Below are 23,388 nucleotides of genomic sequence, written 5' to 3' on the forward strand. Positions count from 1 at the left end.
GATGGATTGTTTAGGCTGAAAAGTTGCTTAAAAATAAAAGGACGCTGTTTCGTTACCAAACTGCGGGTGTGGCTCAGTGGGCTCAGCCGGGCAGGGTGAAGGGAGCCGAGCCCCGCCGCAGTTCGCTCCGCACGCAGCGCGGAGCTGCGGGACGGGCGGCGCTGGGGCCGGGCAGCGGCGGCGGCAGCTCCGCGCTCCGGCCGCGCCCGCTGCGCACCGGCGGAGCCGCGCAGAGCCTGCCCGGGGAGCGGGGCAGAGCCGCGCAAACCCTGCCCGGGGAGAGGGGCAGAGCCGCGCAAACCCTGCCCGGGGACAGAGCCGCGCAAACCCTGCCCGGGGTGCGGGACAGAGCCGCGCAAACCCTGCCCGGGCAGCGGGGCAGAGCTGTGCAAACCCTGCCCGGGGAGCGGGGCAGAGCTGCGCCTGCTCGTGGCTCTCCCTGCGCATCCCCTGCAGGCAGAGTGTGCTCAACTAGTTGAACTGGCTCTTTCTGTCTCGTATTTTTGGCAAACTAAGAATTTCCTTCCTGATAAAAAATGAGCGGCGGGCGCCCCGATTGGGCGTCGCGTTGGAGAGGATGTGACATCAGGCACATCTCTCGCTCGGCTGGGTCGCTGGCTGCCGAGCAGGGCAGCCCGGGAGCTGCTGCGGCAAATCCCAGCCCAGGTGTTCGGGTTCGTGCCCGGGGAGCTGCCGGCACCACGGCCCGGCCGCCGCCAGCGCTGCTCGGCTCATGCGGGCACGGTCTGCGCCAGGGAGCGCTCCGGCCGCTGGGGGCTCGCCGGGAACGATGGAATTTGAACTCTGGGCACCGAGCACAAAGTGAAAAAACAGCGGCTGGGCAGACAGGGCTGAGATGGATGATGAGAGAACAGACCAAAATGCCAGCAAGCTGCACGGAGCTGGAGGCCAGGCGTGTGCAGCGCCGGCGGGTGCCCCGCGGATGAGGGGTAAGTGACACCAACTAGGGACAGGGCTCTGCCCTGCCCGAGACAGCAAGGGACAGGGACAGGCTGCAGAGCTGCTGCTGCTCCTGTGTCCTGCTTCAGGACAGGAACTCAGTCCGCCCCACAAAACACCCCCATGCCTTTGTACTTCTGAGGGGATTTTAAAAAGCTATTTCTGTTTGGTACTGAAGTTTTGGTTGTTTTTCTTTCGTGTCATAGAAAAGAGTGGTTGGTCTTGTACTGCATTTTGTGCAGGCAGGAACAAATGCAGGACTTGGAGCGCAGAACGCTGAGAAATAAGTTGAAATGTGGCGTGTTTGACTTAAATTAGTGCCAGCAGGAAGCTCAGCACTGGCTCAATTCTTTCTTTTTCTTTTTCTTTTTCTTTTTCTTTTTCTTTTTCTTTTTCTTTTTCTTTTTCTTTTTCTTTTTCTTTTTCTTTTTCTTTTTCTTTTTCTTTTTCTTTTTCTTTTTCTTTTTCTTTTTCTTTTCCTCTTTTTTTCCTTCCTTCTTACTTTCCTTCTTTCTTTTGATTATTTTGATTTTTGCTTTTCATTTTTGTCTTCTCTTTCTTTTTTTTTTTCCCCTTTATCTTTTGTCCTTTCCCCTTGTCTTTCAAATGAACAGCTCTAAGTGTGGTTTAGGCTGAGCCCACTGGGCTCTTCTGCAGTGGCATTGCTGTGACCAGTGCTGTTGTGGGCACATAATAGTGAGCAGTTACTCAGACAAATGGCCTCACTCCAGTCATTGCTCTGTGTCTGGCCCAGAGCCATTGAAAATATGACATGATAAAAAAAGACAAGTAATTTAACTTCATATCCTGAGCTGGATGTGTTCAGTGTAGCTCTGTTTCTGTGAAGTTACTCCTTCATCTAATGGCGAGTGCAGATGGAATGGGGTAAATTCAGAAAATGTGATTTTATGCTGTCCTTGCTGTTTTTATGGGCTGTTCTGGATGTTTCCATTAATACCAAGTTGAAAATTAAGACCATAAAACCAAAATGCAAGGCTGATCAGCCTATCTGCAGTGTAGTCTGCCGGCCCTCGTGTGTGCCACGTACGTACAGCCTGAGGCTGGGGTGGGCAGGAAGGCACAGCAATATTATTAACAGTGTGAAATAGAACCGGTGCGCACTGGAGATGAGCTCCAGAAAAATGGAGGCTGGAAGGAGGGAATCCCACATGGCACAGTGCTGCACACAGATCATTTGGTCCTTTGAAAATCAAAGTTTAGTCCATTCCTTTCGTGTCTCCCTGTTCCTCAGCAGTCAGTAAGCTCTGCTGGCAATTTCCAGCAGGAATGTATTTGGCTCAGGCTGTGTATATCACAAACTTTAAGGGACAGCCTTTGAGTATGAATAATACCATTTGTAATATTTTTCTGTATAAAGCTTTAGGATTTTGTATCTGCAAATACAAATGGAAGAGCAGACCCACACTGGAAGGACTTAAGAGCCCCTTTCAAGTTGCACAGTGTGTGAGAGGCATGGGAGGAAACCAGCCTGGGGCCAGGCATGGAGGGTGGAATGCCCTCACATGGTCAGAGGTTGGGAAAAGTTGCTTCAGCCATCGCCACAAAAAGCAGTGCTCTAGAAAGGTCCTGTGAGAGCTCTGTTGTGCACAGGGAGCAGTCAGAATTTGCATGTGTGCGTGGTTATTGCTATGAGATTCCCTCTGTGTACACTACCCTGCCAGTGTCACATGCCTGAGTGATGGCAATGCCATCAAATATGACCAGAGTTTAATGTAACCCTGGGCTGGCTGCCGTGGAAGGGGAGCTAGGTGACCCAAAGCCACTGAAAGCCAGTGGCATGTGGATATCTAGGTGCTGAACTCTTGAGGTCTGACTCAGCCTCCCTGTGGACTAAGGTATGGGTACATTTCAAATTTGGACAAATCATCTTGTTTATTTGTGAAAGAGCAGTTGTACCTGTTTTTGACAGCCAGGAATCCTTGTTGCAGTGGTGGTACATACAATGAACAGATATGTCCCCCACGCACGCTGGCCTTGCTACTCCATGTGCAGCTCTGGTGGCAGAGTGCTCTGGGCACATTAATGAAAGTCACTAGATCAGGATTTTGAAAGCCCATGGTCAGCTGGGACTGACATTTGCTTAGGTCTTAATCAAATACAATACAGATCTTTCATATTCTGACAGTGTGCCTCCTCTGAAGTGTAAAAGAGGGCAGTGGGACACGGAAATCCACTGCAGCCTTTCTCCTCTTCCGGGCAAGAAGCTTGAGTTCCAGCCTGGAGCAGGCAGAAAATAGAGATAGGGTTATTTGCCAGGAGGTTATGCCTTGGGTCAAGAAACTGGGGAAATTTCCATTCCTTCAAGAGGGTTTGCCTGCCTGGCGTTGTTTCAGGTTAGAGGTGTTTGGTGGATGTAGAGGTAGGGCGAGAGACATCAGCCTGGGGCTGTGCAGTTCATGGCAGCAGATCTGGAATTATGCCATCACAATTAATCACCAGTCAAGCCTTTAATCCTGCTCCTCCCAAGGCATCCAAGGCTGGTGTGATGGACTCCCTAGGGACTCCATGGGGCTCCACTTCCACCTAGGATAAAACTCTAGGTTTCTCTCAGTTACAGAACTCCCAGATAGATTATGTCTTAGCATGTATCTCTTTGATTTTTCACTGACATCTATTTTTAATGCTTATATGGTCAATCTTTTAATTCACTGTTAAAACTTGGAAACTTGCAAGCCAACGGCCAGTCCGCAGATGGCTGGTCTGGCTCTTTTTAGTTTCAGCAGAAATCTATCTTTTCTCAAGCAAGGACTGAATGGATAAGATCCACACATGGATATGTCCCTCTTATATCATCATGACATGATGATATCATAAGTTGGTACAGTGCACAGGTTGGTACAGACACAAACGCCTGCCAATATTTGTGTGGCCAAAAAAGGTTCAAGTTGCAGCTCAAAAAACTTGTACTTCAATCTAGATTTTTAGAATATCTATAAACATACTTCCTTTACAACTCATGCAGTTTAGCCAATGGCGTTAGTTTCTAAATGGGAAAAACTTTTTACATACCCTGGAAACACAACTGACTGTAACACAGGCAGGACCAGCAGGAACAACAGCACAGTCAGATAAGCATCAATTTGACACACATCACTTAGAGCAAAGCTTGTTTAGTCAGCTTTTTTTAAATCATTCTGTGCTGTAATAATTGTAGCCCAGTTTTCCTATCCTTATGAACCAGAACCACAGCTTCCAGAATTGGCTGTCCATTTGCTAAAGCCAAAGGATGTTTGGAACCCTCATGAAACTGTGTAACTGTTGTGGGATGCAGCCCATGGAACATAAAAGGAGGCAGGCAGAGCTCAAATAGTGATAATCACAAGAAATACTGATTTCTTTAAAAGCTAATTCATAGACTCATAGCCAGGTTTAGATTGGAAGGGACCTTTAAAGATTATCTAGTCCAACACCCCTGCAATGAGCAGGAACACCTTCCACAGATGAGGTTGCTCAGGGTCCCGTCCAACCTGACCTTGAATCTTTCCACAGATGGGAATCTCCCACCTCTCTAGGCAACCTGTTCCATTATTTCACACCACCACATTTTTATGTCTGGCCTAAATATACCTTCTTTTCATTTAAAACCTGTATGATCATCAGCTTATGTGTAAACATTCTTTTAAAGAATTATAGTGGCTTATTAGAGTTTTTTTACTGAAGGCAGACTTCCTGCTGTTAAGGATTCCATTCCATGCATGTGCTCTAATGTGGTTCCAGAGAACCTCAGCAGCTCAGCCAGCAAATTGGCCACTGGAGCATTTTCTGTAGTTAGTGGCAGGAGAGTGGGACATCCCCCAGAGAACAGCAAAATGTCTTTCCACAGGAAGCTGTGTGAAATGTGAACCCTCTGTAAAGGCTTCCCTTCCCTCCCAGGGGGAACCTGGGACATTGACACAGAGCAGACACTGGGTTCTGAGTGCTGGGACATAAATATCTCCCAGAGGGATTATTGCTGTCAGCTGGCTCTGAGCCATAAAATCTGTAATACTGAACCTCACTTTGTGGTTTCAGCAATGCAGAGAACACAGCTATTACTTAAAATGCACCTCTCATAGCAAACACTGAAAACTGAAAAACAAAATCAACAGGTAGCACAATTTGTCTCCTTGTACTTTGGTCCCTTCTCTTGCCAACTGTTGTTGACTCTAGTCCAGCTCTGAGCAGGGGTAAATGACTGACCAGCCAAACCCTCTTCAAAACATATTCCTTTTGAGATAATTGGTAAAATGTAATAAGTCTGTGACAAAAAAAAAAAGGCACTGGGAATAATTCAGAGAGAGGGACAAGCTCAGCCAGAGCCAGGTGATGTTCTGCAAATCCCTCCCCTGTCTTCTGGAGGGGAATGCAGCTGCACAGTGCAAACATGGGATGAGTTAAAATGCACCAGAGGGAAACCATCTTCTTGTCTGTCTCCCTCACAGCATTTGCTCCAAAGAAATCTTGGCAGCTCCAATAAAGTAGAAGGGAGGTCACACAGTTGAAGTAAAGTATGCTAGTGAAATAGAGTTTTTAGCCTTTTTCTTGTCTTTGTTTTTGTACAGACTTTGTTTCAGACTGGTCTCCTTTACATGAGGCCTCTATCCATGGGCGTCTGCTTTCCCTGAAGAAGCTCATTGAACAGGTACCTCTCCCCTGGGTTCCTGTGGTCTCTGCAGGGTTTGTTCAGTGGATGAATGTTCAGCACTCTGTGCTTTACTGTGAAACTGTGAAACTTCAATTATTAGTTGCAACAGGCTTTTCTTTCCTACAGTCAGTTCCTTGCCCAGCGCAAGCTTTGTGCACTAATTTGGTGAAGTACTGAGCTATCCAGGGTGATATGTTAACTGTGGCAGAGGTGATGGGATCACTGGGATCTCTGGGTGGCCAAGGGCAGCTCCTCTGCACGTCCTGTGTGTGCCTGTGAGCAGTTTTGGTGCCCAGCTGAGGGGCCAGCTCTGGAGCCAGTTGTGGGTCTGCCTGAGGCTTCAATTCAGTCACCAGACATTTGTTTCTGAAGTGCCTCAGCATATCCCTGGTCCCTCCAGAAGGTCAGGGATAGGTAGAAGTGATTTCTGAACCTCACCCCTTGGTTTCTTCAAAATTCCTGGGTTTAACCTGTGAAGGAGGTAATGGAAAGGGAAGGGGTGTTGGAGACTCTTCCAGCTTCGTCTTTTGGAGCACCAGGATTGTTAGAAACAAAAAAACCTGTGGAATCCAACCAATGTTTCTGATGCATTTTTTTCCTTCAGTGGTTGCCTCGAGGCAAAGAGCAGAAAATACTTCAAGAGCATTTCAGGGTTCCAGCCAGTCAAGCAACCACAACATTCTGTCCCACTGGACAGTGCACTCAGCTTCTGTGCTGGTTTTCAGGGTGAGCAAGGCGTGGCCTCAGGTATGCTCTGCCAGTGTCCACTCCAGCCAAAACATCCCAGCCTCTTCATCTCCTTCATCTCTTACTTTGTGAGAGGAATAGCTCCAGGCAGCTGGGGAAGGTCTGGTTACATAAGGCTTTTAAAGAAGGGTTTTTTTTTTTATTATTGTGGATTTTTGTATGGGGGTTTTAGTAGTTGGTTGTAATTATATTTTCCATTATCTTATCAGGGGAATGATGTCAATCTTGTTACAGCAGACCAGGTGTCTCCTCTCCATGAAGCCTGCCTAGGAGGTCATGCTGCCTGTGCCAGTGTCCTGCTAAAACATGGTGCTCAGGTGAGTAGGTGATGGACAGACCACCTTCTCCAGTGTTAGTATGTTGTATGTGATGTCAGGGCAGAGTATCTCTGTGATTTGCACTCGGTACTTAGCTCTGCTTAAGGTACTTATGACATGCACTTCTAATAAAGCAATCCAAAAAGCACAGATATAAGCAACAATTATTATTCTTTAGATGAGGATGAAATGTTCTCATCTTTCACAAGAACAAAGTGAAGTTCATCTTGCAAAGTGTTTATAGTCCTTCAGCATTTAAGAGTGTGTTTTGTTTTATGCACACATTAATCTTATTGGAATCAATACACAGAATCTTAAGTAGAGGCATAGGAATGTGACAATCAACTGATAAAAAATGGGAAGAAAATGGAAACAAGATGCAAGTAAAATGGTGAAATGGTGTCTCATGTCCACTACTTTTCAAGCTAACATCAAAATTATAGTGAATAACATGCATTACCTTACCAGATATTACCTTTCAGTTTAAAATTTAAAAAAATAAATAAAAAATAAGGAAGGGCTGCACACTTTTGGCCAAAAATGGACTGTTTCACTACAGGGCTATAGGTAGGTGTGTTTCAGCTGAGATAACTGAGAAATGGTCATACATTTAGCTTGGTAACTCCTGAGAGACCCTGGAATGGCCCTGATGATTTTTGGTTTTTTTTGCAGTAAAGACTTGGGGGAAATTAAAAAAAATACTTTTTTAATGATCATTTTAATGAAAAGTTGTAGTCTTCAGAAGCACTGGGGAGTTTTGGCATGGAGTTAAATAAAGAATATTGAAACCCCTATTCTCTGCTGAGAAACTGGTTATCATCAATTCTGAAATACCAGGAAGACAAAATCTTGCTGGATTTTGGTGTTAATTTCCCTAGGTGAATGGAGTGACTGTTGACTGGCACACACCCCTGTTCAACTCCTGTGTCAGTGGCAGTGTGGCTTGCTTGAATTTACTGCTGGAGCATGGAGCCAGCCTGCAACCACCCTGTGACCTGGCATCTCCCATCCATGAAGCTGCTAAGAGAGGTAACCCACAGGCATCAGCCTCCTTTCCATGCTGCTAGCACTGTTGAAGTGGAGGAGGGAGATAAAGAAGATAATTTTCTTGGTTTGGTTCATGTAAAATGCCTTGCTAATTGGTCTCATCCTGAGGGGTGCAGTTCTTCCCACCCCTGTTGCTCCTCAAGGGCAGGTCAGCTCAGCTATCAGATCCTCTGAGTTCACCTGGAAGGGAATGCAGTGTCCAGATCAGCTGCCTGCAATGTGGGTGTTTGAGGGAGATGTCTGGCTAGCTTCAAAAGGAATGGAGAGAAACATGGAGTGATTAATCTTGTCTTCAGTAGACATCTGAAATGAGTCAGATAAAATGTGAGGGCTTTAGCCTGTGAGGCTTTAGCCTGCTGTGCTGAATGGGGCTTTTCAGCTCCTGTTTTGCTGGCTGCATCCATTGGAGTGGATCAAAGTATTACACTACCACCTCTTGACAAAACATTGAATCCTTGCCAAACTACACTGCTGCAACAGAGAATTTGGTGCAAAAAAAAAGCCTGATCTCTGTGAGTTGACTCTTCCTTTATCCCTTTTAAGGTCATGTGCAGTGTGTCGAACTCCTTGCGTCCCGTGGGGTGAATATAGATCACAACATCAAGCACCTGGGTACTCCACTCTATGTAGCATGTGAGAACCAGCAAGTGAACTGTGCCAAGAAGCTGCTTGAGTCAGGTAAAAACCAAAATAAAGAATGGTGTACTTTCATTTCCTGCAACATCGATCTTTGGATTATCTTTGCATCAAAGATTTAGGGGAGCTGCTGCTTTGGGACCAGGAGATGTTTCACTCCTATGAGCAGCCCTGGTTAAATGTGGTAGCAGGGTGATCAAGAATGCAGCTTGATAGCTCCCAACAAAATGATGGGTGATCCTGGATTTCACATGGCTGATTGTGTCTGCAACAAGCTATCCTTTCCAGTGTCTGTGCATGTGATGCTGTGGTTATTTGAAGTGAACAGGAAGAAATTTAATTTTTAAATTTATTTTTTACTTCCTCTTTACCCAAAACAATTGACTTTTACATAGTATTTCTGCAAACATGTTTTGATTTCCAATGAGTTCATAAAAGGTGGGAGATACTTCAACCCAGAAGAAGGTTCAGCACTATATCCTTTGCATCACACAAAGCTGTAAGTCTAAATGCTTGGGTAATTACACAAAACCATTTGTTGTTATCCACAGTAGTACAGGTCTTCTAGCCAAAGGGGCCATATAACCTAAAGTGGCCACATAGCTGGTACAAAAATGATGGACCAACAAAGCTACTTTAGAAAAAAACAAGCAAAAATCATGAATTATATATATCACATTTTAGCAGGTCACTGTTTAGCACAGTGATCTTTTTTTTTGGAAGTAGTCATATACAAATTAATTGAAATATTTTTAATTTAATCTAAATTAAATGTTTGGCAACTATTTTCTTTTTTCTGCTAAATTTTTCTGCTGCCTCCTGTATATAGGAATGTGTCCTATAAAAAAAAATGTTTTGAATTATAATGAATTATAAAGCTCACCTTTCTTAGGGTGTTTTAGGAGCCGTTAATCCAGGGTAATGAATGGGGGAACTCTCATCAGGGGTGCTTATGCCCTCTTTGACCAAGGACCTGTAGAATTTTTCCATCCTCACATTTTCCCACTAGCAGATACTTTTTGGAAATCCCACAAGCTTAAGCCTCCAGTACAGAGCCTGTTGAAATCCTGCCTTTATTTTAAGGGATGGGAAGCAGAGGTGGGCCATAGGTGGAACTACACCTCTGTCTTGCTCCAAGATACCCTTGGGCTGGGCTGCACCATTCCTCTGGGATCATTTTCCTATTCACAGCCCCACTCCTCAGCCAGTGAGAGTTGTGCTCATGCAAGCTGTAGCACCCAGCCCCAGCGTAAGGGAGCCCAGCTCTGGGTGCAGGCCCCGGCACTTGTGTGTTACTCAGAGAAGTAGCAGCTGGTGCAGGGAATGCAAATGGGCTGCTGTGCAGGCATGGGTGTGTTCTCATTGTTGTTTGCTCCTCCTGTTGTTCAGGAGCAAACGTGAACAACGGCAAGGGCCCGGACTCCCCTCTGCACACGGCTGCCAGGAGTTGCAGCGTGGAGCTGGCGAAGCTGCTGATGGACTTTGGAGCAGACCTGTGGCTGAAGAATGCTGAAAACAAGAGGCCAGTGGAGCTGGTCCCACCTGGCTGCCCTCTGGGCCAGCTGTTCCTGCAGAGAGAAGGTGCCCCTTAGAACCTTTCTTAGGGAAAACCCACACAGACTGCTGCACAGGGCTAGGCGGTTTCAGGCTGCTAGCGCTAGGAAACTGGGAATAACTGAGCTTGCCTCCATTTGCTGACATAGGGACATTGTTCAAGTGCCAGAATATAGTGGTGAACTGACTGTGATAATGATAAGAAAAATAACCCATCCTGAACCTCCAGATTTTTAATCTTCTGCATCAGGAAGCAATCATCTTGACCTTGCCATTTAATGCAAAATAGAGTTTAGGGTGAACAAACAAGCAAAAGATGCCTTATAAATTAATGGTAGTTTTTTTAAATTGCCTAAAGCTTTGAATTTAGTCAGAATGTGTCAGTTCCCTTGTGTCAGACAGCAGTAGACCCAGGAGTGTTCCATGGGGTATGCTGACAAATGCAGGCAGCAAATCACCTCTGATGGGAATTAAAGCTAGGTAGGGAGGATGAGGTTTGGGATCTCTGGATATACAGTAGATCAGATATAGTAGGGCAGGTTTGTCTCAGCACAAATGCATAAATGCAGATTTGCAAGCCAAAAAAATTTAATGCATGTAATACTAGAAGACATATATTGAACATGGGTTTTAATTCTTTGTCGTTTGCTTTTATTCTTGGGCCAAGCTGTTACATAGAAAAAGTATCTTTAAAATTAAAGGCTACATGATTTTTTTTTTTTTTAATATTAAGGGAAATTGCACAGGAATTATATATTTATATTCATTTATACACTAGACTTTCTCTAAAGACCAAACTTATGTGCTGAATAATAACAGCAGTATCAAACCATAAGCTTAAAATTTAGGAAGATTCTATTTCATACTTGTAAATTAATAGTTTCAGGTAATTTTATTTTATTTTATTTTATTGATTATGAAATCTTTAATGAATTATGGAGAAAAATGTTACTTATTATTGAGGGAAATTAGAATGAGATCCATAGTGTCTATTCATTTTTATACTTGTGTTCTCCTTTAGTTTTTCTCAGTCAGTCAGCAAGCTATATACATTACTAAATAATCTGGATTTTCATTATTTTAAACAAATTCGTGATTTGTTTAAAACAGTTACACATGGATGAGCTTGTTGCCATAGAAAGGTAAAATTGAAATAACAAAGTGATGAATCAGGCCTTGCTTGAAAAAGTAACATGAAAGTTGCATGGAAACAACTGTGCTGTGCATGTTATGCATGAGCAACGGATATTTGGTTTCCCAGTCTAATCTATGGCACACAGAACAGTGATCTCTTTGAGTTCCAGTCTGTGCTGCATTCAGTTCCTGACTCCTGTGGCACTGCATGTGTCCTGTTTATTTGAGATACAAAAACATTTCAGGCACACCCTGTTCTGCTGGCCTGGAACACTGCTCAGACTGAGCTGATAGCATGGGCAGTGAGGACCTTTCTAAGTGAAATTCAGCAATCAAAATCAGAAACAATAAATGCCTGGAGGGAATTTTCCTGTGGAATAGTGGTTTTTCTGATGTTCTCCAAGTTGCCCTTCTCTGAGTGGGGTCATGCCTGTGGACAGCTGATGTGTGGCTGCTTTGGCTGGCTGAGCAATTGTGATCTGGGAGAGTGGTGCAGGAGCTGCTCTCCTCCATGCAGGCTCCTCTGCCCCCAGAGCCAGCTGCTGGATGCTGCATGGCCCTGCAGCCCATGGCCAGGCAGCCTGCAGGGAGTGTTTGGCCACCAGAGATGAGCTGTGAGTGTGCTGACCCAGTCACCCTCCCAGGACCAGCCCAGGGCAGGTGTAGTGCCTGTGGTGATTCCCTTCCTAGCAATTCACTGTGCTGCTGGATCATCATACCTGCTTACATCTCAGGGACAGTCCTGTGTGGGGGTGAGAGAATTAGACAGTGCTCCAAAAATATACTGTGTGCTTGTGTTTGCAAAATATTTTCCAGTGTAGTGTCACTACTTGTGTTTTGATAAGTCTTCATGTTTTGGGCTTGGTTGTTTTTTCTCTTAATGGAAGCTTTTGTTTTTTTAGTGAGATGTTTGCAGGCAGAGCCTTTATCTGTGGGATCAGAGTCAAGCACAAGTGCAGAGTGATACTGCAATAGTTTAACTAGTTTGCCTTGTTTTTTACCCAAGAACAGGGTAACAACTCTCATGCTGCCTCCTAGCAGAAGGATGCAGCCCTTGTGATAGCACAGCAGCTTTCAGCCTTGCAGAGCTGCTGGAAGTGTGGTGTCCTGCAGGAGGGAAGTCTCAAAAGCTGATCAAAGCTGCCACTTCACTGCATTTTTGTTGTGGCCTCCCTTCCTTCCTTCTGCTCTGCAGGAGAGAGAGGACCTAAACTGTCCCTTCCCAGCTCACCTCCCTCTTGCTCTCTGCAGTGTCCCTTTCATGTTCTCCCCATTCCCTGCATCCAACCCCCTCATTGGTGCCCATCTTCTACCTGCCCTCCCCTCCCACAGCCCCTGCCCCCCTACACACTCATCACCCCTGTGCAAACCATGCTCTGCAGGGCTGAACAGTGGTGGGTGCTGCAGGTAGAGCTTCACATAGGACCCTCCTCTTCCTGAAAAGGATTTTCACTTAGATTTTTTTATAAAGTGACAAAGATTCTTCAACAGGGCTCCCATCTATCAATGTGGGACCAGTTCACCTGGAAGGTTTAAATAAAGAACAATAAAGTGCTTCTTTTGTTCTGTGTTCATCATCACTGTTATGAAATATGCCTCAAGAAAGCAGTGGAGTGAAAGCTTTGATCTCACTGGGGGAGTGAGAGGAGGGAAGGGCTTTTAAAGTAGCATCAATCATCTCTTCTCAGACAGTACAAACATTTGTACAGCTTAAAAGGGAAAGGCTGTTGCTTGAGTAATGACAGAGTGACGAGGCATGAACTGGATTGCAGGTGGGCAGGTGTCCTTTGGGGGATGCAGGTTTGACTTTTCACTGCTGACTGTGAAAACCTGGTGAGAGGTGGGTGGCAGGAGGTGGGTTGCACAGCTGCTGTTTCAGGTTTATAGTCTTGGCATTACAAAGCCATGTGTGTAACCTGTTCCCTGGATCTCTCTCAGGGCCACTGTCCTTGATGCAGCTGTGCCGCCTGTGCATCAGGAGGTGCTTTGGACACCAGCAGCATCAAAAAATAACTGGACTTCTCCTCCCCGATGAGCTGAAACATTTCCTTCTCCACATTTGAGCCTTTTCATGTTGAAAACAGTGCCTTTAATAACACAAGAAGGTTTGTTGACTTTTTTCATCACTAGTGTTGCCAGTTTTTGAATGATAATTTATGGCAGTTTTTGGTCTCCAGTAAAGCCCAGGTCAAAGAAGCACAGGACTGACCAACTTGCTCAGTCTCCAATGACATCACCCCCACCAAATCCATTTGGAAAGGAACAATCCTGCATGGTGAAACTTGGAAATTTGATGTGAGGGCACCCTTAAAAGCACAGGAAATTAGTGTAACAATTTAAAATAGATCTCCTGATTCTCTGGCACAATTTCACAGGTCTTGTGGTTGACAAGCCCTTACAAAGAAAACACATATCCAGCCCAGCAGTAACAGCATTTCATGTGACCATGAGGCACACCAGGAGAGCTGCAGAGAGCTTTCTCACATGCCTGTCACCTGTGAGGGCTGTGCCCGTGGCACCACGAGGAAGGGGAGGGAACCCAAGTGAACCCAGCTGCCAAGCAAGGAAGGCCCTCTGACAGAAGTTATTTATTTTCTAAGGGTATCACACTGCCAGCAGATAAGCACCAACCAGCAATTATTTGCATTTAGGCCAGCATCTGAAAGAAGCATTTCTGCCCTGACAGCAAATAGGTCACTGCTGATGGCAGCTCCATACAGTGCCATAATAGCGGGGCAAAAGTTTTTAATCATCCAATAAAGAAAATTACTCCTGATACTTTTAGACATAGAAGAGCTACACTTCAGAACTACCCATTTTCTCCTTGCAGCATGTTAATTTTCAAGGACACAGGCTAACAGGCTATCAGTAGCAGGCATTGAGTGCTCCTCTTTTCTGCTCTGAAAATTAGGTGGTATTTCCTAAGCATTTTGCAGTATGCATCAGAAAAACAACAGCTTCTACACCCCTTCTCCACCCAAGAAAATATTAACAATGAGATAAAATTTTTTTTTTCTGAGAGAGTTGCTACCTCATTCATAGCCTTTTCCATGGGAGTGGTAATAATGTCTCTAATGTGTGGTCATAAAACAAACAATGAAATCAAAGTTCGTTCCAAATTTAAAAGCAGTGGGCAATTACTGCCCCCTGCTCAGTTGCTGGCAGTTGACTCAGTGCATGTCATATGTAGTTCTTATTCCACTGAGGTCATAAGAGCAATTATTTCCAGCTAAACATTAACACTGGGCATTTTTCTTTCCCTTTCAGAAATGGGTCCTGCTGCCACAAACCGAAGTGCAGTTGTAACCACTCTGCTCCCTTGGGTGCTCCCCTGGGGATATCAGCTGCCCGATGGATGTATGAGGGAGCAAGGATGCTGAGACTCCAGCTCTTCTTCCCATTGCCCTGTTTCCTTTTGAGCTCTAAACCAAAGTGCCTCTGCATCACCTGGGGTCAGCAGCGTGCCCAGCACTGAGGGGCTTCCATGTCACCCCTGAGCTCAAGGGGCAGCCACACACTTCAGTGCTTTTGGAGATCCCTTTTCACTTCTCTGTGGAGACTGTAAGAGAGGGCTGGGAGTGCAGAAACTTCTGAAATCAGTAACAACAGCAATGAGAGATACAGAGCCCTCAGCTCAGGAGTGGAGAGATTGGCAGCCTTCAGATACATGAAACCTGATTTTGGTGTTCACCAGTGTGAGCAGTGCCAGCCTGCCTTGTGCGAGGGGAACGTTAGAGAGGAGAGGTCAAATGCTGCCTGGATGCTGGTATTTGATGTAAATCACAATTCAAATCCTTGTCTGCACAGCATGACTGCTGGCTATAGGTATCCAGTGTGATCGTTTGATTCCTTTGTGCTGACACATCACAGTTCTATTGGGTTTGTGGGACACTTAATTGTACCCTAATGGGACAAAATGACAAACACAGGTGTCTAACTCCTTTGGTGATAGAGACACTTAGGAATGTGTCACTAATCTGACCCAATTCAACACACATATTTGAGCCATGTAAAAATCAACTGGCTGGTTTAAGATGGCCTTCTATATTGTTTTCCTCATGCCCAAGAGAAAAAGTAGACATCTGTCCTCACAGAGGTTAAATAAAAGCAGATATCTGGGATGGGGAAGGTATATTCTAAAATCACTGTCTTAATTAAGCTGAATCTGCATTGAACAGGCAAGGAATGGACAGTGAACCTAGCGCTTAAATTTTGGACATTAAAGTGTGCTTTGGTGACACAGTGGAAAGCTGGAGATCCATCTCATTATATTCCAGATGAGGAAGAAGATGATGAATATTTTTGTATGTACTAATTTTACTTTTGCCTTTATGCATCTTATTTTGTAACTTCAGCCAATGGGTTTATAGGAGTAATTATAATACCAGGAAAAAATTGCTCTGAGAACCAGGTGAGGGTGCTGCTTCTAGTTTGCTTTTCTTATAAAAATTTCATGGTATGACTCTGTTTACTTGAACTTCTCTGCCCAAGTGGAATTAGGATGAATTCTGTAAGCTCAGCTTGTATCATCTCTGTGTGTTTACTTATTTATTTTCATAAAAATTGTGGTCAACACTGGTGAATTGCAGCTCTATGCATCAACACTTATCCAGTTATAAACTGTAAAAGTACAAGATGCAAACTGAATAAGCTCTTTATAGGTGAGGTTTGGATTTTTTCTATATTTGAAACCATTAAAAATATAATGCAGGATTTAAATGATTGTCAGGAATATATTTAATCACATTCTTTCTTATTTTTATGTAAACAGTTTAATGGTAGTTAAGTCACACAATTTTGTAGGATATTTTCTCAGAAATAAATATTTCATACTCTTTTGCTTGTTAATTTGTTTTCATTCAGTTTTTAAATGATAAACCTAATTTTGTGGATCAACGGATACTATGGAGTTTTAAATTCTAATTTCTTGCAATCCCACCTGCAGGCAGGTAGTGAACAGAATATTTCCTTCAAATAAAACTATAGTAAATATCAGACTAAAATGCAGATACTGTACAAATCTTACGTTTTGTCGATGTTTTAATGTAGAGCTGGACTCCTGAAATTCCTTCTTTGCTCACTTGAGGGTTTGTGAAAAGGAGAAAGAAATTACACAAAGGAGGAAAAGATGTAATTTTAGATGGTCACTGTCTTCAGCTTGGTTTTGGGTTTTTTGTTTTTTTTGGGTTTTTGGTTTTTATTTTTAACTGATTTGCATAAATTTATTTCTCCTGCCAGCTAAACAAAAGGCGCATGCAATGTTCTGGTGCTGTTGTGTGTTTGTAGACAGCAGGAGCCCTTTACTGGAAGTGAGAGTGGAGGTCCCATGTGGTCAGAGGCCCAGCAGGTGTCTGTCAGTGCCCAGGTGTGGAAGGACAGTCATTCCCTCTCCATTGGATGCATCTCTGGGAGTCCCTGCCCTCAAAGAGCGAGGTCAAGGCCAGCAAATTGCTTTACAAGGTTTTTTTTTCTAATGGATAGAGAGCTGCTTATGGAATCTGTGGAATTACAAACACTTGAACAAAAGAAAACAATGGATTTAAGCGAGACAACAATCTTTTGTTTTATTGAAATATATCTGGTACAATAAATCTCTGCAGCTGCTAGGTGGGATCAGCCACATCCCAGGACACAGCTCTTCTTTCTGCAAAGGTCCACAGCTGTCCTGTGCATTCCTTGTTTTATATTTTCTCTTAACTGGAAAGGACAGACATGCAAATCTAGCAAATGTAACATACAGCTCTGGAGCATATTCAGAGAATGTCCTCTTGCCTGCCCACTGACATGAATTCTTCTGAAGATGACTAAGAAGGAAATAAATTTTACTAGCTTAACCAAGTGGGACAGACTGGCTGAAAAATAGTAGGTAAGTGGTGAAAAAGAGGGTACTTTTAAGCCTAATATGGGATAGGCTCAATTCCCATTGGACTCACGTTCTTGAGAACCATGGGTCTGAGACCTGATGCTCCGGAATCCACTTTTTCTTGCTTAACACATGCACTGTATTTGTCAAAATGGAGGCTGCCTTGCTCTGCAGTTCCAGCCTGAATCCTGCTGGCTTTGGATAAAAATTCCCAGGAGTTATTTCCATGTATATTGAGCAATTATTTGTCCTTCCTTGACACATTGCTCAGCTCACTGCTCCAAGGGATTCTCACTTTCATGCACCAGGCAACATTTGATGCAAAACTGCTCTCTAGCATACCTGGGGGAGTCCACTTCTCTTTAAAATCACAGCAGTGAACTATTGCTGGGAAGAGAAATGTTTCAAATTCTTACATCATTCAACACAGTAACCCTTACTGCATCTGTGCCTCGGTGCTGGAGAATACCTGGCTCATGTCGCCCTGCAACAAGGTCTTGTCTCTTCTGTGCCAGGTGAAACCTTTCCTTTCTGAACTACTTCCCTTTGCACTTTTAAAGGTCTTGAAACTCATTAACCATCCCTGATTCAAGTGACACAGCACTAGATTTGTGGCTTTAGTAAAATTGAGTTTGTAATCTGTCAGCTCTCTCACTTCACAAATTAAACTGTGGAGTCTCTGCCGACTCTACGGCTTTTGAAATCCCTGGAGCTTTTCTTTCTGTGGTTTGTAAAATGCAGCAGTAGCAGCTCTTTGTCTCATGAAAGCACTGACTCTGAATCACAGAGGTTCATACAGACCTTGGAAAGATGTTATGAATAGGATTATGAACAAATTATGAACAAGTGTAGGGTTGTCCCTTTGTCATTGAGACTGCTCTTTTTATTATCTTATTTTGAGGAAAGGGAGTTGCATTTTTTTTTCTCTGATTAAATAATACCAGAACAGGAACAGTTGGTATTTCTGGGAATTTCTGAATGGGGCAAAACTCCCAGCAGCTGCTTTGCTCTCCCCAGGCCTCTCTGAAGGAGCATCAACCCTGCACTTTATTCAGCTTTTTCACCCTCTGGCTGAGCATGGTGGCTGAGACTGACAAACTCTTTGTTCCTTCCAACCCTTTATATATAATTTTTCCTACAAGTTGGTAGGCAGAACCTCTGCTTTTCGAAGTCTTTTCAATGAGGACTATAGACATCCCTTTCTGAAATAACTCCATTGATACCTATCAGTTCAGAATAGGTGACCAGTGCATTTCTGCTCAGATAATCATAGTGGTGGGCACAAGGTGTGAGCATGTCCCAGCTTCACTGGGATTATTTCTATGCACTTGTGCCATAGAAAAGATGGAGCACTGCTCAGGATCTGGAAGTACCAGCTCAGTCTCTTTGTTCACTGACCACTAGAGGGGAGTGGTTTTGTCCCCAGCTCCCAGTCAATTTTTCAGTCGACAAAATAACCCTAAACAAAAACTTTGCCTCATAGAGCAAAAGTTAAGAGGTAGCTTTTTTCTCTTTTTCAAGCTATAATTGCATTTATTATTTCTCAGAATAGAAAACAAACAAACACAACCCCAAATACTTCAAGTTAAGGAAATTGCTCATTTTTCTTGCAGGAACAGAAGAAAATACATGAAGAATATTATCTACCAGTAGGGCTATTGGGACATATTAGAGGTGATGGAAGCAAGTTCAGATTCCCTCCAAGAATGAAATAAATTATTTCTTTATATTTGCTATCCCTGGTACTTTGAAGATAGATCCTCCTGGTTTTAAGTGAATCTAAACCTTCCTCTCCCCATTTATCCAGCAAGACTCTGTGACTTCAGTTCAGTAATATTTTCTCACTGTGCCTCAGTATGTGAGAGCCTAAAACCAGACTTGGATTAGGGAATCTCTGGGCAGGGACTGGAGCCATGGGTGACTGAAATGGGGTCATGGACAGGGGCAAGGAGCCCAGGGGGCTGCCATGGGGCAGTGAGTGCTGGTGCTGCCCTCAGGGCTGGACATCTGGGTAACCATGCAAATTCTCAGCATCCAGGACATCCATGAGCATGGCAAGAGATCTATTAATCCACCACTTCTCTTTTGTATGCCTAATTCCCTCCCTCTTTGTTCTTCAAGAGTTTCCAGTTAGTTTTACCTAAGAAAAAGAAGAATTGTTTCTTAATCTCTCCTCTTTGCTCCCTTATAGTCGCCTCTCTCATCTCTCCCTCTTAGCTTCTTTCTCCCAGACCAGACTCCCAGCCTCTTTAGCCACTCCATGGACAGAGACCTGGATGACCAAAACTCTGTGATCCTGTCTGTAAAACACACATAACCCTTAAAAATAAAAAGAAAAGAAAAAAAGAAAAAAAGAAAAAAAAAAAGGAAATAGCTAGAGCCCAGAGCTTCCTAATGCTTCTGGCTTCTTTCCCTGAATGTTCTTTACTGTTTTTGAGATACTGGTCTGTTCTTGGCTCATTTAGTCAGACATTTTAGTCCAAAAGAAATACCTAGTATTCTAGGTTTTTCTAGTATTTCTAGTATACTGAGTATTTCTAGAAATACCTAGTATTCAGCAAGCACCCTGAGCTCAGTGTCTGAAGGCATTTTATATGCTCTCTACTTCCAGTTACCTCATTCCATAACATTTATTGTAGTTGTCTCCAGTGCTTATCCTGTATCCAAGGGGGACTGCTATGTGCAAAGCTCCAACAAAGAACATAGCACAGAGAGCTCTTCTTTTCTTGAGATATGAAAGAAGGGCTGTGCCAATCCTTGTGCACAGTCTGGACTTTTTGTCTGTTGCTCTGTGTGCCGGGACAGCTGAGAAATGAACAGGCAAGGCATTTCTTTTAAGCATGACAAAGAAAAAGCCCCAAACCCAATGAACCAGGACTGAAAGACAGAACATTGCAATGGGATTGGTGTAACTGGACACATTTCTGACTCAGAAGACAGGTCGGGATCTGCTGTCTTGCCCTGCCACAGCAGCTCCTTCCTCAGCTGCTGGGCCAGGCCCAGGAGCCCTCCTGGAGGTGGGAGGGCAGGGACAGAGAAATGGCTGCAGCCCTGGGCACTGCCAGCCTCACCCTGCCTTGGGCACTGCCAGCCCTGCCTTGGGCACTGCCAGCCCTGCCCTGCTTTGGGCACTGTCAGCCCTGCTTTGGGCACTGCCAGCCCTGCTCTGGGCACTGCCAGCCCTGCCCTGGGCTCTGCCAGCCCTGCCTTGCTTTGGGCACTGCCAGCCTCACCCTGCCCTGGGCACTGCCAGCCCTGCCTTAGGCACTGCCAGCCCATCTTTTCTCGCTCCCAGACAGTGCCAGGCTTAGCCAGCAGATGGTATCGCGGTCACACAGATCCGCAGAAAAGTTTTGCCAGAGAATAATCAGTGAAAAAATCGAGCTAGAAAAGACGTGTGGGAGGGAATGCAACCTCAGGCTCACTCGGACCAGGGAATCTCCCATCATTGCCATTTCTGCATGCTATTTGTGCAACTTTCCTTTTTTACTGTCCTACTTATGACCAACCTTTCTACATCGATTGTCTGAAAGTAACAGGATGCATACAATGCTCAGAGTTTTTAATAGACTTAGCAGATAGGTTAACTGTACTTAATGCTTGTCATCCTTTTTTTTGGGGGGGGGGGGTTGGTTTGGTTTGGTTTGGTTGTTTTGTTTTTGGTTTTGGTTTTTTTTCCCCAATATCTAATGTGTTTTACCATTTATACATCCTGTTAACAAAGCACTGGAAAAGCCTGGAAAACATGAACGTCAGCCGTCTCACTCACTGGTTGTCACTGACCTGTAATTAGAGGTGCCCTGCAGCACCCCCAATCTTTGAAGGGTCTGCTTAGTTTTTTACACAGCAGCTTGCTTAATATAATTTTCTTCTAACCTCCATTAGCACTTGACAGAAAAAAGATCGGTTCCAGAAAATGGAACATCCCTACCTAGTGAAATTACATATAATTAACCAATTAGAAACAGAAATCTGTCTCAGTTTTCAGAATGAGTGCTTACCGGTATATAATACCTTTCAAAACCCCTTCTCTCTTCTAGGGAAATAATTACTGCTACTGGCTTTCTAATTTCACAGGCTGGCTGCTACCACTTTCTAGACAGCAGCTCTAAGCAAGAGTCCTTCCCAAATTCTTTTTTGGGTGAGAGTGATCCTTGGAGTCTTCTCCTAAAAGTCATGTAGCACAGAACTTTACAAAGCCATTTGATGTCACAGCCACAACTTGCCATGTCTGTGCCCCGTGCTGTGCAGTGACTCTGATTTCAGGGAAATGTCTTATTTCCATGTCCTCTCCAAAATGTTTTATTTGTCCCATTTCCCACTGTCTGCAGCCCAGGAGACATATGCATTGCATATGGCAATGTAATTCAGCTCCATGCCATAGAAATAAATGCTTCAGATGCTGCCTGCACTTGGGCCAGGCCTCTCCAGGGTAATGCATGCTGTGAGTTATCATGGCAGACTTTCACACATCCTTGCAGATAAGGTAATTTAGTAAGACATCCAAGTGACTGCCCAGAGATGTGCAATTGCCTTTGCACAGATGGAGGCAGCTACTTTGACAGTGCTCTCATTTCTTTGAATCTTCTACAGGAGCTGCCTAGAAAATTGCAGCTATCAGTGAGTAAAACATTAGGGGGTAGGAATGGCATCACAAACTTGATGTGTTTGTGCTACTTCTGTTAGCAAATTTGCAGCTAGGAGGTGTAAATATACAGGGTGCACAGCTCCTTTACCTTTCTCTTCTGGCTCCACAAAAGCCTTGAAGAAAGGAGATCTGAGCTCTGCTTTGCTCTCTGCCACCTGTGTGCTTCTGGAATGCCTCTGTGAGAGTGGAATGATGCAAGCACAGGAGAGCTACTGGTTCATTTAATATGGGTCCCATCTCAAACTGATGCACATTTTGATGCAAAGCTCCAGCTATGATCATCCTGAGACTGGTGTTTTTTCAGCAGAGCTGTATTTTGTGTGCTGGTTGGTAAAACAGTGCATGCGGTGTGGAGACCTTGCTCTATATCACACATCAGACTCTGAAGATATTTTGGCTGACAGTTAAAATATATTGGCTTAACTATCATTTTGGCCTTTTCAGACTTCTGTTAAAGTGCAGATATTCAAATATAACCAGAGGGAAAAAAGAAGATTTATTGGTGGAGTTTTGTACAAGTTGCTACTCTTCTAATTTCTGATAATTTCAAGCAATTTTCTCTCCAAGATTCCATTGTTCCTTTCACTTCACTAATGCATTTATTGACTCACATCTATGGAAGCACCTTGCCTCCTGGCTTCTTTTGCTGGCTCATTACTTGTATTTATTGCTGCATTTCTCTAAAGCAATTTCATTAAAATCTGCTTTATGGTTATCACAGAAATCTGCTGTTAGGATACAGTGCTCTTTCATGTTCATAGGAAGTGCAAGTTCATTTTGTCCCCTAAATTTTATTAATCTCTTTCAATCATTTAAAAATGAAAAAAAAAAACCACCCAAAACTGTTAAGTTACTGCAGGATTTTGCTTCTTTCCATTAACAGCAAAATAAAGCTAATTTCCTGCAGCTTTCTGCTTTGAGTTATAAAGCTTTGGTGTGGATTACTTTTTTCAGAGCTATTATGATTGTCCACAGGCAGAAAAAGTTCAGTAAAATATAGCTTCTGAATCTCCAAAGAAACATTCATTGGGGAAAAACTTGGAGCTCTTTGTTTGCAGCATTTTGTAGTTAGTTAAGAGGCATTTATGTAACCTTCATCTCATGAAAGGTGACTGCTAGCATTAGTAATTTTAAAGCGCCACACAATTATGAGGCATGAATGTGAACACTGTTGAGGGAATTTGAAAACACTTTTGAAAGCAAAAGGCAGATTTAAAAAAACAACAAACCAACCCTAAAAAAAGGAAAAAGCCTTCACAAAGCTGAGAATTGTACATTGCCTCAAAGGTACTTTTACATCCACATCCAGGCCAAAAAAACCCCAAAACAGATACCTGTAGTTTTTGATAGCTATTCTTGAAGTTTTGTCACAAAACTTCCCTTGACAACCAGATCCTCAAAGCTATTCAGATGTCACAGTACAGAAATTGTATTTGGTCCAAAGTGAGGGAGAGGCTCTTTGGTCTCATGGGTGGCCACCCCTCAGTGCAGTGGCTTGTACACTGCCGTATAAAATCCTGGTGCATTTTTAAACTCCTCTCTTTAATTAGTTTCAAAGAAATCCCCACATTCCTCTTACCCCACAGTGCAAGGTGCAGAAGTGTACCCTCCATGTCCCTGGTAGTTCCTGGACACCCCACAGCCAGCTTCCAAGGCTACAGGGGACTCCTTTCCTGCAATGTGTGGGTGAACTGGGGGTTTGGAGTCACACACCTGCCCTTGCATGACAGCATCTCATCCACATGCAAAGCCAATGCACAATGAAACTGGAAATAGGATTTCCTCCAGGTGTTTCATAATTGCTAAAAGAAGCCCATGGTTGATTTGGCATCACTGA

The 23,388-nt window shown here is 43.9% G+C and overlaps 1 protein-coding gene across 2 annotated transcripts; it reads left to right on the forward strand.

The window, feature by feature from the left end:
• The first annotated feature begins 620 nt into the window (after positions 1-620).
• ASB9 (ankyrin repeat and SOCS box containing 9) lies at positions 621-15,759 on the forward strand. Of its 2 annotated transcripts, XM_064708098.1 has the most exons (8): positions 621-950; positions 5,523-5,602; positions 6,562-6,669; positions 7,548-7,698; positions 8,260-8,394; positions 9,742-9,933; positions 12,979-13,145; positions 14,308-15,759. In XM_064708098.1, exons 1-7 carry the CDS (start codon positions 857-859, stop codon positions 13,101-13,103), a joined length of 885 nt encoding a protein of 294 aa, XP_064564168.1. In that variant the 5' UTR covers positions 621-856; the 3' UTR covers positions 13,104-13,145; positions 14,308-15,759. The 2 variants fall into 2 exon arrangements, with proteins under 2 accessions (XP_064564168.1, XP_064564177.1); XM_064708107.1 differs by lacking the exon at positions 5,523-5,602 and having other exon boundaries at positions 6,587-6,669.
• Positions 15,760-23,388: the final 7,629 nt, after the last annotated feature.

The sequence above is a fragment of the Zonotrichia leucophrys genome, chromosome 1 (assembly GCF_028769735.1).
Source record: "Zonotrichia leucophrys gambelii isolate GWCS_2022_RI chromosome 1, RI_Zleu_2.0, whole genome shotgun sequence".
Taxonomy (NCBI): Eukaryota; Metazoa; Chordata; class Aves; order Passeriformes; family Passerellidae; genus Zonotrichia; species Zonotrichia leucophrys.

What these genes read in the sequence shown, in the direction of transcription:
- ASB9 (XM_064708098.1), top strand. Translation starts at nt 857, where the DNA reads ATGGATGATGAGAGAACAGACCAAAATGCCAGCAAGCTGCACGGAGCT. An exon ending in TGCTAAAACATGGTGCTCAG is followed by an intron (nt 6,670 to 7,547) that starts GTGAGTAGGTGA and finishes TAATTTCCCTAG; the next exon opens with GTGAATGGAGTGACTGTTGA. An exon ending in CCATGAAGCTGCTAAGAGAG is followed by an intron (nt 7,699 to 8,259) that starts GTAACCCACAGG and finishes ATCCCTTTTAAG; the next exon opens with GTCATGTGCAGTGTGTCGAA.